The sequence below is a fragment of the Oncorhynchus nerka genome, linkage group LG28 (assembly GCF_034236695.1).
Source record: "Oncorhynchus nerka isolate Pitt River linkage group LG28, Oner_Uvic_2.0, whole genome shotgun sequence".
Taxonomy (NCBI): domain Eukaryota; kingdom Metazoa; phylum Chordata; class Actinopteri; order Salmoniformes; family Salmonidae; genus Oncorhynchus; species Oncorhynchus nerka.
In genome coordinates this window covers 68,510,596-68,526,302 of record NC_088423.1, presented here as the reverse complement: position 1 = coordinate 68,526,302, position 15,707 = coordinate 68,510,596, and the positions used below count along the sequence as shown (strand labels likewise).

The window sequence follows — 15,707 nt, the reverse complement described above, 5'->3', positions numbered from 1 at the left end:
AGTCATGGTCAGATTTTCCGGAGGCAGGGCAGGGGAGGGCTTTGTATGCATCGCGGAAGTTAGAGTAACAATGGTCCAGACTGCTACCAGCTCGTGTCGCGCATTCGATATGCTGATAGAATTTAGGAAGCCTTGTTCTCAGATTAGTTTTGTTAAAATCCCCAGGATGTTGTGCTCACCTTCTAAGTCTGACCAGTAGGCCGCTCCGTCTGCCTCTCCTGCGGCGACCGTGTTGTTTTGGGTCGGCCTCTGGGATAAGATCCCATGTCCAGGGTGGAGGTCTGAACAAAGGATCCGCTTCGGGAAAGTTGTATTCCTGGTCATAATGTTGGTAAGTTGACGTCACTTTTATATCCAGTAGTTCCTCCCGGCTGTATGTAATAACACTTGAGATTTTCTGGGTTAACAATGTAAGTAATAACACATTTAAAAAAACGAATTACTGCATAGTTTCCTAAGGACCTGAAGCGAGGCGACCATCTCTGTCGACGCCATTCTACCTGTCCACACCGGTGGTGTCCTGTGAACCGGTAGGCTCCACACTGGTGGTGTCCTGGGAACAGGTAGGCTCCACACCGGTGGGCTGAGGACAGAGAGGGGGCCCGGGGGAGAGCAAGAGAGGGATGAAGTGGGACAGAGAGGGAGGGAAGGAAAAAGAGAGAGAAGGTAGCAATAGATCCGGCTTATCCCCCCCCCCCCCCTCTCCACTCACTCTCCCGTAGAGCTGCTTTCATTATCCTCTGTAAAAGTGGCAGTCTTTATTCAGTCATTAGCTTTGTGTAGAATGGGACTGTATCCTCTCCTTTTGTCAGCTGTCACATGCCTATTTATGAGGATGCCTTGTTTGGGGGGGGCAATGAGGGAGGGAGGTGAAGAACGAGAGGGATGGAGGGAAGAAGGTGACTGAGGACTTTAAGATGGATGGGGGAGGAAGGTGGCTGAGGAGTTAGGATTGGTGAAAAGAGAAGGAAGTAGTAGGGGAGGATACGTTGGGGTTGAAGGGAAGGTGGGAGATTTGGGTGGGAGGTGACTGAGGAGTTTGAGATGGTGAAGTCAGAGGCTGTTCTGAGAGAGACTAATAAGTGTGTCCTTCAGAAGGTGTCTGTGGAGGGAGCTGGTAAATGTAATGTGCTGTAGACTGCTACTGCTGTGAGATGGATGGGCTGCTGGAGACAGGCAAGGCCAGGGGCCTGCATGCAATGGGCCTCAACGAGCACACTGACATTGAGCAGAGAGAGGCCCATGTCTGTCTGTCTTTCTGTCTGTCTCATGACTTTACCACCACCAATTAGGAGGCAGAACAAGATCACATGAGAGAAATGAGTGACAGTCCTTTGTCTTTAATACTCTAAACATGTTTTATGTGCATGGCTGTTCTGAATGCTCCCTTCATGTGACTTTGTCCAAAAAGCGAGTGAGTCAGTTAAAGAGAAGGAGGGGGGAGAAAGAGGTAAATTGCGGTAGAGGAGGAGGAGGAGGGGAGGAGAGGAGTTGGTGGACATGCCGACAGACGGAAAGCCATGTGTTGTGGTCAGAGAGTACAAGGGGAGGGTAAGAAAGTTGCAATCTGATCGCTTGAGGGGGCAGAGACAGAAAGAGGGAGAGCGAGGAGGACAGGAGAGAGAAAGACAGGGGGGCATAGAGAGAACAGGAACAGACAGAGAAGTGAGAGACTAAAGATAAACGTGCTATGGATTGAACTCATATAGAGCACAAGACATGCTAACAGATTTAGTAGATACAGTAATCTATTTCATCTGGTCCATTCACTCAGTAAGTTAATCATTAGCTCAGTTGGCCACAACAGTTACAAGTGCTAGCTTACTTTACAGTATTGGATGACCTGTTATCTATCTAGCTGCTCTGTGTGCTCATTGAGAAACTTTGCTCCATTTGGGCTTTGTGTGTGTGTGTGTGTGTGGGGGGGGGTGGGGTTGGGGGGGGGGGGGTGTACAGCAACTAGTTTCGGCCATGACAGGTGCTGAGCTTATTTGTGCTGTTAGTCAGCTAATAATATGTGGCTTTCTGAAGAACTTTGCCATGTGAGAATCTTCTCAGAAGTAGTTGTGATAGATTTATGTTTGGTCGCTAGGTAGGATTAGCCCTTACATGTGTTATGAAGCATGGCTAATGCGTCACATTTTCAAATCAGTTAAATGTTTATTTTTAAGTGCATGTCTGGGCCTTTTACAGTCCAATGGAGAAATTAGGAACAACTTCAGGATGTAAGGATTTTATTTTTTCCTCAAGTGCTTTATGTATGGCTTTATGTCTAGTCTGTCACAGCGGTTTGGTGAGAATACAATTTGAAGGTAATCTTGGATTGGTATGTTCAGTTCTTTAGGTCTGCAGGCTGGACAGAACAGCTTGCAACCCTGAAGCTGATTGATGAGGTAGTCCGAGCTCTTGTGTTGCCCCATAATGCCCCAACTCAGTCTGGCCTGAGGTCAGGGGCCCTCTCAGCCATTTAAGACTCAGCTCCAGGACTCACTGCTGCCCCCTGCTGTTAACTACACTTATTATGTGTGGGCTACGGACTAGCTGACTGCATCTCTCTCCCTGTCTCTTTCTCTCTCTCTTTCTCCCTGTCTCTTGCTGTCTGTTTCTCTATCTCCCTCACCTTTCTCCCTGTCTCTTGCTGTCTGTTTCTCTATCTCCCTCACCTTTCTCCCTCACTCCCAGCGCTGTCTCGTTTCCATCAGGACCCAGAGGCCCAGGTGGTGCCGGTGGGGGGTGCTTCCCGCTTTGAGTGCCAGATAGACGGAGTGCCCACGCCAAGGATAACCTGGGAGAAGGACCAGGAACCCATCCCCAGCCAGCTTAGGTGAGACACACATACACACACACACACGGTGATGCACTCCAGGAGAGCCTGGCAGTAAGTGATTGTCTGTTCTACTAGCTGTCCCCTGAGAGAGCTCCAGCCAGACAGTGGAGACTGGATCTGTTCTAAGGTCCATGCTGCCACTGATCATGTGAGGGCTGTGCTCCCTCCTCCACCATTCTACTTCATTGCATAATGGCAGTCAGGGAATATCCTGAGAATTTGGTAGGAAGTTAAATAAAATGAGTACATTTTGGTCTTTTTCAGTAGTGCAGAGTTCAGAGATAAGGGATGGACACAGATCTGTTGGTTTCCTCTCTGTCAGCCAGAGGCTGAAGGTCAGGGCCACAAAGTGCAGCCTGGTCACTTTCTCTCTTCTGTTTGTTCTACTCCCAAATACCCTCCTGCATCTCCCTTTCACATGGCTACAGGCTGATGCCAGTCCAGGGCCTGGGAACTGATGTGCTTTGAATCAAATTGGGTGGAAAGATGACCATAATCTACTGCACATGACTCCTTTCCTTCCCTCCTCGTCCCTGGCTTCTCCTCCCTTCTCCTCCCTGGCCTTTCCTCCTTCCTCCTCCCTGGCCTTTCCTCCTTCCTCCTCCCTGGCCTTTCCTCCCTCCTCCTCCGTGGCCTTTCCTCCCTCCTCCTCCCTGGCCTTTCCTCCCTCCTCCTCCCTGGCCTTTCCTCCCTCCTCCTCCCTGGCCTTTCCTCCCTCCTCCTCCCTGGCCTTTCCTCCCTCCTCCTCCGTGGCCTTTCCTCCCTCCTCCTCCGTGGCCTTTCCTCCCTCCTCCTCCGTGGCCTTTCCTCCCTCCTCCTCCCTGGCCTTTCCTCCCTCCTCCTCCCTGGCCTTTCCTCCCTCATTTGAGAGATTTGGCCCTTTTTGAAATTGAAGTTGCACTTTTTTCCCACCTGCTCTGTCCTTATCAATCATAGAAAGACCGGCAGCTGTTTGTTATTGATTTAGATGCATATCGCACATAAACACTTATACAGTATACAGTGAATTACTGTTCATGGCTTGCCTCGGAGTGATCATGCGCTGAGTTGACGGCCTGTATATGTTTGCCCTTCAAAGGCCATGGCCCACATATGGCTGTTCACATTACTACTTATTTAGATGTGTGTCTCATGTTGAATGGCCAGGAAAGTGCAGCTTTTCTTCATTGTTTAAACTGGTTAAACTGACTAATGTTAATATAACGTCCGAGAACCCTTGCTGCTGACCACTCTTGACCACACAGAGTGGAGAAGGGCATCAGAGGAGCGGAGCGGGGGGGGCAGGACCAGTGTGCTAACAACACACAGAGTGGAGAAGGGCATCAGAGGAGCGGAGAGGGGGCAGGACCAGTGTGCTAACAACACACAGAGTGGAGAAGGGCATCAGAGGAGCGGAGGGGGGGCAGGACCAGTGTGCTAACAACACACAGAGTGGAGAAGGGCATCAGAGGAGCGGAGAGGGGGCAGGACCAGTGTGCTAACAACACACAGAGTGGAGAAGGGCATCAGAGGAGCGGAGAGGGGGGCAGGACCAGTGTGCTAACAACACACAGAGTGGAGAAGGGCATCAGAGGAGCGGAGAGGGGGGCAGGACCAGTGTGCTAACAACACACAGAGTGGAGAAGGGCATCAGAGGAGCGGAGAGGGGGGCAGGACCAGTGTGCTAACAACACACAGAGTGGAGAAGGGCATCAGAGGAGCGGAGAGGGGGCAGGACCAGTGTGCTAACAACACACAGAGTGGAGAAGGGCATCAGAGGAGCGGAGAGGGGGGCAGGACCAGTGTGCAAACAACACACAGAGTGGAGAAGGGCATCAGAGGAGCGGAGAGGGGGGCAGGACCAGTGTGCTAACAACACACAGAGTGGAGAAGGGCATCAGAGGAGTGGAGGGGGCAGGACCAGTGTGCTAACAACACACAGAGTGGAGAAGGGCATCAGAGGAGCGGAGAGGGGGCAGGACCAGTGTGCAAACAACACACAGCGTGGAGAAGGGCATCAGAGGAGCGGAGGGGGAGGGGCGCAGGACCAGTGTGCTAACAACACACAGAGTGGAGAAGGGCATCAGAGGAGCGGAGAGGGGGCAGGACCAGTGTGCTAACAACACACAGAGTGGAGAAGGGCATCAGAGGAGCGGAGGGGGCAGGACCAGTGTGCAAACAACACACAGAGTGGAGAAGGGCATCAGAGGAGCGGAGAGGGGGCAGGACCAGTGTGCTAACAACACACAGAGTGGAGAAGGGCATCAGAGGAGCGGAGAGGGGGGCAGGACCAGTGTGCTAACAACACACAGAGTGGAGAAGGGCATCAGAGGAGCGGAGAGGGGCAGGACCCGTGTGCAAACAACACACAGAGTGGAGAAGGGCATCAGAGGAGCGGAGAGGGGGCAGGACCAGTGTGCAAACAACACACAGAGTGGAGAAGGGCATCAGAGGAGCGGAGAGGGGGGCAGGACCAGTGTGCTAACAACACACAGAGTGGAGAAGGGCATCAGAGGAGCGGAGAGGGGGGCAGGACCAGTGTGCAAACAACACACAGAGTGGAGAAGGGCATCAGAGGAGCGGAGAGGGGGCAGGACCAGTGTGCTAACAACACACAGAGTGGAGAAGGGCATCAGAGGAGCGGAGAGGGGGCAGGACCAGTGTGCAAACAACACACAGAGTGGAGAAGGGCATCAGAGGAGCGGAGGAGGGGGGGAGGCAGGACCAGTGTGCTAACAACACACAGAGTGGAGAAGGGCATCAGAGGAGCGGAGAGGGGGGCAGGACCAGTGTGCTAACAACACACAGAGTGGAGAAGGGCATCAGAGGAGCGGAGAGGGGGCAGGACCAGTGTGCTAACAACACACAGAGTGGAGAAGGGCATCAGAGGAGCGGAGAGGGGCGCAGGACCAGTGTGCTAACAACACACAGAGTGGAGAAGGGCATCAGAGGAGCGGAGAGGGGGCAGGACCAGTGTGCTAACAACACACAGAGTGGAGAAGGGCATCAGAGGAGCGGAGAGGGGGCAGGACCAGTGTGCTAACAACACACAGAGTGGAGAAGGGCATCAGAGGAGCGGAGGGGGAGGGCGCAGGACCAGTGTGCTAACAACACACAGAGTGGAGAAGGGCATCAGAGGAGCGGAGAGGGGGCAGGACCAGTGTGCTAACAACACACAGAGTGGAGAAGGGCATCAGAGGAGCGGAGAGGGGGCAGGACCAGTGTGCAAACAACACACAGAGTGGAGAAGGGCATCAGAGGAGCGGAGGGGAGGGGCGCAGGACCAGTGTGCAAACAACACACAGAGTGGAGAAGGGCATCAGAGGAGCGGAGAGGGGGCAGGACCAGTGTGCTAACAACACACAGAGTGGAGAAGGGCATCAGAGGAGCGGAGAGGGGGCAGGACCAGTGTGCTAACAACACACAGAGTGGAGAAGGGCATCAGAGGAGCGGAGAGGGGGCAGGACCAGTGTGCTAACAACACACAGAGTGGAGAAGGGCATCAGAGGAGCGGAGAGGGGGCAGGACCAGTGTGCTAACAACACACAGAGTGGATAAAGGGCATCAGAGGAGCGGAGAGGGGGCAGGACCAGTGTGCTAACAACACACAGAGTGGAGAAGGGCATCAGAGGAGCGGAGAGGGGTTAGGACCAGTGTGCTAACAACACACAGAGTGGAGAAGGGCATCAGAGGAGCGGAGAGGGGGCAGGACCAGTGTGCTAACAACACACAGAGTGGAGAAGGGCATCAGAGGAGCGGGGGGAGGGCGCAGGACCAGTGTGCTAACAACACACAGAGTGGAGAAGGGCATCAGAGGAGCGGAGAGGGGGCAGGACCAGTGTGCTAACAACACACAGAGTGGAGAAGGGCATCAGAGGAGCGGAGAGGGGGCAGGACCAGTGTGCTAACAACACACAGAGTGGAGAAGGGCATCAGAGGAGCGGAGGGGGGCAGGACCAGTGTGCTAACAACACACAGCGTGGACAAGGGCATCAGAGGAGCGGAGGGGGGGCGCAGGACCAGTGTGCTAACAACACACAGAGTGGAGAAGGGCATCAGAGGAGCGGAGGGGAGGGGCGCAGGACCAGTGTGCTAACAACACACAGAGTGGAGAAGGGCATCAGAGGAGCGGAGGGGGGCAGGACCAGTGTGCTAACAACACACAGCGTGGACAAGGGCATCAGAGGAGCGGAGGGGAGGGGCGCAGGACCAGTGTGCTAACAACACACAGAGTGGAGAAGGGCATCAGAGGAGCGGAGAGGGGGCAGGACCAGTGTGCTAACAACACACAGAGTGGAGAAGGGCATCAGAGGAGCGGAGAGGGGGCAGGACCAGTGTGCTAACAACACACAGAGTGGAGAAGGGCATCAGAGGAGCGGAGAGGGGGGCAGGACCAGTGTGCAAACAACACACAGAGTGGAGAAGGGCATCAGAGGAGCGGAGAGGGGGCAGGACCAGTGTGCTAACAACACACAGAGTGGAGAAGGGCATCAGAGGAGCGGAGAGGGGGCAGGACCAGTGTGCTAACAACACACAGAGTGGAGAAGGGCATCAGAGGAGCGGAGAGGGGGGCAGGACCAGTGTGCAAACAACACACAGAGTGGAGAAGGGCATCAGAGGAGCGGAGAGGGGGCAGGACCAGTGTGCAAACAACACACAGAGTGGAGAAGGGCATCAGAGGAGCGGAGAGGGGGGGCAGGACCAGTGTGCTAACAACACACAGAGTGGAGAAGGGCATCAGAGGAGCGGAGAGGGGGCAGGACCAGTGTGCAAACAACACACAGAGTGGAGAAGGGCATCAGAGGAGCGGAGAGGGGGGCAGGACCAGTGTGCTAACAACACACAGAGTGGAGAAGGGCATCAGAGGAGCGGAGAGGGGGGGGGCAGGACCAGTGTGCTAACAACACACAGAGTGGAGAAGGGCATCAGAGGAGCGGAGAGGGGGCAGGACCAGTGTGCAAACAACACACAGAGTGGAGAAGGGCATCAGAGGAGCGGAGAGGGGGCAGGACCAGTGTGCTAACAACACACAGAGTGGAGAAGGGCATCAGAGGAGCGGAGAGGGGGCAGGACCAGTGTGCTAACAACACACAGAGTGGAGAAGGGCATCAGAGGAGCGGAGAGGGGCGCAGGACCAGTGTGCTAACAACACACAGAGTGGAGAAGGGCATCAGAGGAGCGGAGAGGGGGGCAGGACCAGTGTGCTAACAACACACAGAGTGGAGAAGGGCATCAGAGGAGCGGAGGGGGAGGGGCGCAGGACCAGTGTGCTAACAACACACAGAGTGGAGAAGGGCATCAGAGGAGCGGAGAGGGGGGCAGGACCAGTGTGCTAACAACACACAGAGTGGAGAAGGGCATCAGAGGAGCGGAGAGGGGGGCAGGACCAGTGTGCAAACAACACACAGAGTGGAGAAGGGCATCAGAGGAGCGGAGGGGGAGGGGCGCAGGACCAGTGTGCTAACAACACACAGAGTGGAGAAGGGCATCAGAGGAGCGGAGAGGGGCGCAGGACCAGTGTGCTAACAACACACAGAGTGGAGAAGGGCATCAGAGGAGCGGAGGGGGAGGGGCGCAGGACCAGTGTGCAAACAACACACAGAGTGGAGAAGGGCATCAGAGGAGCGGAGAGGGGGGCAGGACCAGTGTGCTAACAACACACAGAGTGGAGAAGGGCATCAGAGGAGCGGAGAGGGGGGCAGGACCAGTGTGCTAACAACACACAGAGTGGAGAAGGGCATCAGAGGAGAGGAGAGGGGCAGGACCAGTGTGCTAACAACACACAGAGTGGAGAAGGGCATCAGAGGAGCGGAGAGGGGGCAGGACCAGTGTGCTAACAACACACAGAGTGGAGAAGGGCATCAGAGGAGCGGAGAGGGGGCAGGACCAGTGTGCTAACAACACACAGAGTGGAGAAGGGCATCAGAGGAGCGGAGAGGGGGCAGGACCAGTGTGCTAATACCACACAGAGTGGAGAAGGGCATCAGAGGAGCGGAGAGGGGGCAGGACCAGTGTGCAAACAACACACAGAGTGGAGAAGGGCATCAGAGGAGCGAAGGGGGAGGGGGCAGGACCAGTGTGCTAACAACACACAGAGTGGAGAAGGGCATCAGAGGAGCGGAGAGGGGGCAGGACCAGTGTGCAAACAACACACAGAGTGGAGAAGGGCATCAGAGGAGCGGAGAGGGGGCAGGACCAGTGTGCAAACAACACACAGAGTGGAGAAGGGCATCAGAGGAGCGGAGAGGGGGCAGGACCAGTGTGCTAACAACACACAGAGTGGAGAAGGGCATCAGAGGAGCGGAGAGGGGGCAGGACCAGTGTGCAAACAACACACAGAGTGGAGAAGGGCATCAGAGGAGCGGAGAGGGGGGGCAGGACCAGTGTGCTAACAACACACAGAGTGGAGAAGGGCATCAGAGGAGCGGAGAGGGGGGCAGGACCAGTGTGCTAACAACACACAGAGTGGAGAAGGGCATCAGAGGAGCGGAGAGGGGGCAGGACCAGTGTGCAAACAACACACAGAGTGGAGAAGGGCATCAGAGGAGCGGAGAGGGGGCAGGACCAGTGTGCTAACAACACACAGAGTGGAGAAGGGCATCAGAGGAGCGGAGAGGGGGCAGGACCAGTGTGCTAACAACACACAGAGTGGAGAAGGGCATCAGAGGAGAGGGGGCAGGACCAGTGTGCTAACAACACACAGAGTGGAGAAGGGCATCAGAGGAGCGGAGAGGGGGGCAGGACCAGTGTGCTAACAACACACAGAGTGGAGAAGGGCATCAGAGGAGCGGAGAGGGGGCAGGACCAGTGTGCTAACAACACACAGAGTGGAGAAGGGCATCAGAGGAGCGGAGAGGGGGCAGGACCAGTGTGCTAATACCACACAGAGTGGAGAAGGGCATCAGAGGAGCGGAGAGGGGGCAGGACCAGTGTGCAAACAACACACAGAGTGGAGAAGGGCATCAGAGGAGCGGAGGGGGAGGGGGGCAGGACCAGTGTGCTAACAACACACAGAGTGGAGAAGGGCATCAGAGGAGCGGAGAGGGGGCAGGACCAGTGTGCAAACAACACACAGAGTGGAGAAGGGCATCAGAGGAGCGGAGAGGGGGCAGGACCAGTGTGCAAACAACACACAGAGTGGAGAAGGGCATCAGAGGAGCGGGGGGCAGGACCAGTGTGCTAACAACACACAGAGTGGAGAAGGGCATCAGAGGAGCGGAGAGGGGGCAGGACCAGTGTGCAAACAACACACAGAGTGGAGAAGGGCATCAGAGGAGCGGAGAGGGGGGCAGGACCAGTGTGCTAACAACACACAGAGTGGAGAAGGGCATCAGAGGAGCGGAGAGGGGGGGCAGGACCAGTGTGCTAACAACACACAGAGTGGAGAAGGGCATCAGAGGAGCGGAGAGGGGGCAGGACCAGTGTGCAAACAACACACAGAGTGGAGAAGGGCATCAGAGGAGCGGAGAGGGGGCAGGACCAGTGTGCTAACAACACACAGAGTGGAGAAGGGCATCAGAGGAGCGGAGAGGGGGCAGGACCAGTGTGCTAACAACACACAGAGTGGAGAAGGGCATCAGAGGAGCGGAGAGGGGCGCAGGACCAGTGTGCTAACAACACACAGAGTGGAGAAGGGCATCAGAGGAGCGGAGAGGGGGCAGGACCAGTGTGCTAACAACACACAGAGTGGAGAAGGGCATCAGAGGAGCGGAGGGGAGGGGCGCAGGACCAGTGTGCTAACAACACACAGAGTGGAGAAGGGCATCAGAGGAGCGGAGAGGGGGCAGGACCAGTGTGCTAACAACACACAGAGTGGAGAAGGGCATCAGAGGAGCGGAGAGGGGGCAGGACCAGTGTGCAAACAACACACAGAGTGGAGAAGGGCATCAGAGGAGCGGAGGGGAGGGCGCAGGACCAGTGTGCTAACAACACACAGAGTGGAGAAGGGCATCAGAGGAGCGGAGAGGGGCGCAGGACCAGTGTGCTAACAACACACAGAGTGGAGAAGGGCATCAGAGGAGCGGAGGGGAGGGGCGCAGGACCAGTGTGCAAACAACACACAGAGTGGAGAAGGGCATCAGAGGAGCGGAGAGGGGGCAGGACCAGTGTGCTAACAACACACAGAGTGGAGAAGGGCATCAGAGGAGCGGAGAGGGGGCAGGACCAGTGTGCTAACAACACACAGAGTGGAGAAGGGCATCAGAGGAGAGGGGGGCAGGACCAGTGTGCTAACAACACACAGAGTGGAGAAGGGCATCAGAGGAGCGGAGAGGGGGCAGGACCAGTGTGCTAACAACACACAGAGTGGAGAAGGGCATCAGAGGAGCGGAGAGGGGGGCAGGACCAGTGTGCTAACAACACACAGAGTGGAGAAGGGCATCAGAGGAGCGGAGAGGGGGCAGGACCAGTATGCTAATAACACACAGAGTGGAGAAGGGCATCAGAGGAGCGGAGAGGGGGCAGGACCAGTGTGCAAACAACACACAGAGTGGAGAAGGGCATCAGAGGAGCGGAGGGGGGGGGGGCAGGACCAGTGTGCTAACAACACACAGAGTGGAGAAGGGCATCAGAGGAGCGGAGAGGGGGCAGGACCAGTGTGCTAACAACACACAGAGTGGAGAAGGGCATCAGAGGAGCGGAGAGGGGGCAGGACCAGTGTGCTAACAACACACAGAGTGGAGAAGGGCATCAGAGGAGCGGAGAGGGGGCAGGACCAGTGTGCTAACAACACACAGAGTGGAGAAGGGCATCAGAGGAGCGGAGAGGGGGGCAGGACCAGTGTGCTAACAACACACAGAGTGGAGAAGGGCATCAGAGGAGCGGAGAGGGGGCAGGACCAGTGTGGAAACAACACACAGAGTGGAGAAGGGCATCAGAGGAGCGGAGGGGAGGGGGGGCAGGACCAGTGTGCTAACAACACACAGAGTGGAGAAGGGCATCAGAGGAGCGGAGAGGGGGCAGGACCAGTGTGCTAACAACACACAGAGTGGAGAAGGGCATCAGAGGAGCGGAGAGGGGGCAGGACCAGTGTGCTAACAACACACAGAGTGGAGAAGGGCATCAGAGGAGCGGAGAGGGGGCAGGACCAGTGTGCAAACAACACACAGAGTGGAGAAGGGCATCAGAGGAGCGGAGAGGGGGCAGGACCAGTGTGCTAACAACACACAGAGTGGAGAAGGGCATCAGAGGAGCGGAGAGGGGGCAGGACCAGTGTGCAAACAACACACAGAGTGGAGAAGGGCATCAGAGGAGCGGGGGGAGGGGGCAGGACCAGTGTACTAACAACACACAGAGTGGAGAAGGGCATCAGAGGAGCGGAGAGGGGGCAGGACCAGTGTGCTAACAACACACAGAGTGGAGAAGGGCATCAGAGGAGCGGAGAGGGGGCAGGACCAGTGTGCTAACAACACACAGAGTGGAGAAGGGCATCAGAGGAGCGGAGAGGGGCGCAGGACCAGCGTGCTAACAACACACAGAGTGGAGAAGGGCATCAGAGGAAGCGGAGAGGGGGCAGGACCAGTGTGCTAACAACACACAGAGTGGAGAAGGGCATCAGAGGAGCGGAGAGGGGGCAGGACCAGTGTGCTAACAACACACAGAGTGGAGAAGGGCATCAGAGGAGCGGAGGGGAGGGGGCAGGACCAGTGTGCTAACAACACACAGAGTGGAGAAGGGCATCAGAGGAGCGGAGAGGGGGCAGGACCAGTGTGCTAACAACACACAGAGTGGAGAAGGGCATCAGAGGAGCGGAGAGGGGGCAGGACCAGTGTGCTAACAACACACAGAGTGGAGAAGGGCATCAGAGGAGCGGAGAGGGGGCAGGACCAGTGTGCAAACAACACACAGAGTGGAGAAGGGCATCAGAGGAGCGGAGAGGGGGGCAGGACCAGTGTGCTAACAACACACAGAGTGGAGAAGGGCATCAGAGGAGCGGAGAGGGGGCAGGACTAGTGTGCAAACAACACACAGAGTGGAGAAGGGCATCAGAGGAGCGGAGAGGGGGGCAGGACCAGTGTGCTAACAACACACAGAGTGGAGAAGGGCATCAGAGGAGCGGAGAGGGGGCAGGACCAGTGTGCAAACAACACACAGAGTGGAGAAGGGCATCAGAGGAGCGGAGAGGGGGCAGGACCAGTGTGCAAACAACACACAGAGTGGAGAAGGGCATCAGAGGAGCGGAGAGGGGGGGCAGGACCAGTGTGCTAACAACACACAGAGTGGAGAAGGGCATCAGAGGAGCGGAGAGGGGGGCAGGACCAGTGTGCAAACAACACACAGAGTGGAGAAGGGCATCAGAGGAGCGGAGAGGGGGCAGGACCAGTGTGCTAACAACACACAGAGTGGAGAAGGGCATCAGAGGAGCGGAGAGGGGGCAGGACCAGTGTGCAAACAACACACAGAGTGGAGAAGGGCATCAGAGGAGCGGAGAGGGGGCAGGACCAGTGTGCTAACAACACACAGAGTGGAGAAGGGCATCAGAGGAGCGGAGAGGGGGCAGGACCAGTGTGCTAACAACACACAGAGTGGAGAAGGGCATCAGAGGAGCGGAGAGGGGGCAGGACCAGTGTGCTAACAACACACAGAGTGGAGAAGGGCATCAGAGGAGCGGAGAGGGGGCAGGACCAGTGTGCTAACAACACACAGAGTGGAGAAGGGCATCAGAGGAGCGGAGAGGGGGCAGGACCAGTGTGCTAACAACACACAGAGTGGAGAAGGGCATCAGAGGAGCGGAGAGGGGGCAGGACCAGTGTGCTAACAACACACAGAGTGGAGAAGGGCATCAGAGGAGCGGAGAGGGGGCAGGACCAGTGTGCAAACAACACACAGAGTGGAGAAGGGCATCAGAGGAGCGGAGGGGAGGGGGAGGGGGGGCAGGACCAGTGTGCTAACAACACACAGAGTGGAGAAGGGCATCAGAGGAGCGGAGAGGGGGGCAGGACCAGTGTGCTAACAACACACAGAGTGGAGAAGGGCATCAGTTTCAACTGTTCTGCCTTATTATTATTCGACCATGCTGGTCATTTATGAACATTTGAACATCTTGGCCATGTTCTGTTATAATCTCCACCCGGCACAGCCAGAAGAGGACTGGCCACCCCACATAGCCTGGTTCCTCTCTAGGTTTCTTCCTAGGTTTTGGCCTTTCTAGAGAGTTTTTCCTAGCCACCGTGCTTCTACACCTGCATTGCTGGCTGTTTGGGGTTTTAGGCTGGGTTTCTGTACAGCACTTTGAGATATCAGCTGATGTACGAAGGGCTATATAAATACATTTGATTTGATTTGATCAGAGGAGCGGAGAGGGGGGGGCAGGACCAGTGTGCTAACAACACACAGAGTGGAGAAGGGCATCAGAGGAGCGGAGAGGGGGGGGGCAGGACCAGTGTGCTAACACCCTGTGCATTGACATCTGGGGCTGAACAGCGGAGAATCATGTAGCGTTACTGATAGAAACCCCTGATTTAAAGCCTCCCTGTCTGCCTGAAAACTCAAATGCACACTCTCACAGCTGAGCAGCGCGCATGCCCTCTCACTAGTCACCAGAAACGGTCTCTCTCACAGCTGAGCAGCACGCACGCCCTCTCACTAGTCACCAGAAACGGTCTCTCTCACAGCTGAGCAGCGCGCACACCCTCTCACTAGTCACCAGAAACGGTCTCTCTCACAGCTGAGCAGCGCGCACACCCTCTCACTAGTCACCAGAAACGGTCTCACTCTCACAGCTGAGCAGCGCGCACGCCCTCTCACTAGTCACCAGAAACGGTCTCTCTCACAGCTGAGCAGCGCGCACGCCCTCTCACTAGTCACCAGAAACGGTCTCACTCTCACAGCTGAGCAGCGCGCACGCCCTCTCACTAGTCACCAGAAACGCTCTCTCTCACAGCTGAGCAGCGCGCACACCCTCTCACTAGTCACCAGAAACGGTCTCACTCTCACAGCTGAGCAGCGCGCACGCCCTCTCACTAGTCACCAGAAACGGTCTCTCTCACAGCTGAGCAGCGCGCACGCCCTCTCACTAGTCACCAGAAACGGTCTCACTCTCACAGCTGAGCAGCAGCACGCCCTCTCACTAGTCACCAGAAACGGTCTCACTCTCACAGCTGAGCAGCACGCACGCCCTCTCACTAGTCACCAGAAACGGTCTCTCTCACAGCTGAGCAGCGCGCACGCCCTCTCACTAGTCACCAGAAACGGTCTCTCTCACAGCTGAGCAGCGCGCACGCCCTCTCACTAGTCACCAGAAATGGTCTCTCTCACAGCTGAGCAGCACGCACGCCCTCTCACTAGTCACCAGAAACGGTCTCTCTCACAGCTGGGCAACGCGCACGCCCTCTCACTAGTCACCAGAAACGGTCTCACTCTCACAGCTGAGCAGCGCGCACGCCCTCTCACTAGTCACCAGAAACGGTCTCTCTCACAGCTGAGCAGCGCTCACGCCCTCTCACTAGTCACCAGAAACGGTCTCTCTCACAGCTGAGCAGCGCGCACGCCCTCTCACTAGTCACCAGAAACGGTCTCACTCTCACAGCTGAGCAGCGCGCACGCCCTCTCACTAGTCACCAGAAATGGTCTCTCTCACAGCTGAGCAGCAGCACGCCCTCTCACTAGTCACCAGAAACGGTCTCACTCTCACAGCTGAGCAGCGCGCACGCCCTCTCACTAGTCACCAGAAACGGTCTCTCTCACAGCTGGGCAACGCGCATGCCCTCTCACTAGTCACCAGAAATGGTCTCTCTCACAGCTGAGCAGCGCGCACACCCTCTCACTAGTCACCAGAAAGGTCTCACTCTCACAGCTGAGCAGCACGCACGCCCTCTCACTAGTCACCAGAAACGGTCTCACTCTCACAGCTGAGCAGCGCGCACGCCCTCTCACTAGTCACCAGAAACGGTCTCACTCTCAC

General features: G+C 56.6%; 1 protein-coding gene across 1 annotated transcript in view; it reads left to right on the top strand.

Annotated features, from left to right (window-relative positions):
• The window catches only part of LOC115113600 (immunoglobulin superfamily DCC subclass member 4-like), a 64,213-nt gene that overhangs the window by 22,120 nt on the left and 26,386 nt on the right, over positions 1–15,707 (top strand). Inside the window, exon 3 of the mRNA XM_029641406.2 lies at positions 2,683–2,824. Coding sequence (XP_029497266.2) covers positions 2,683–2,824 — 142 coding nt within the window. The remainder of the gene's footprint in view (positions 1–2,682; positions 2,825–15,707) is intronic.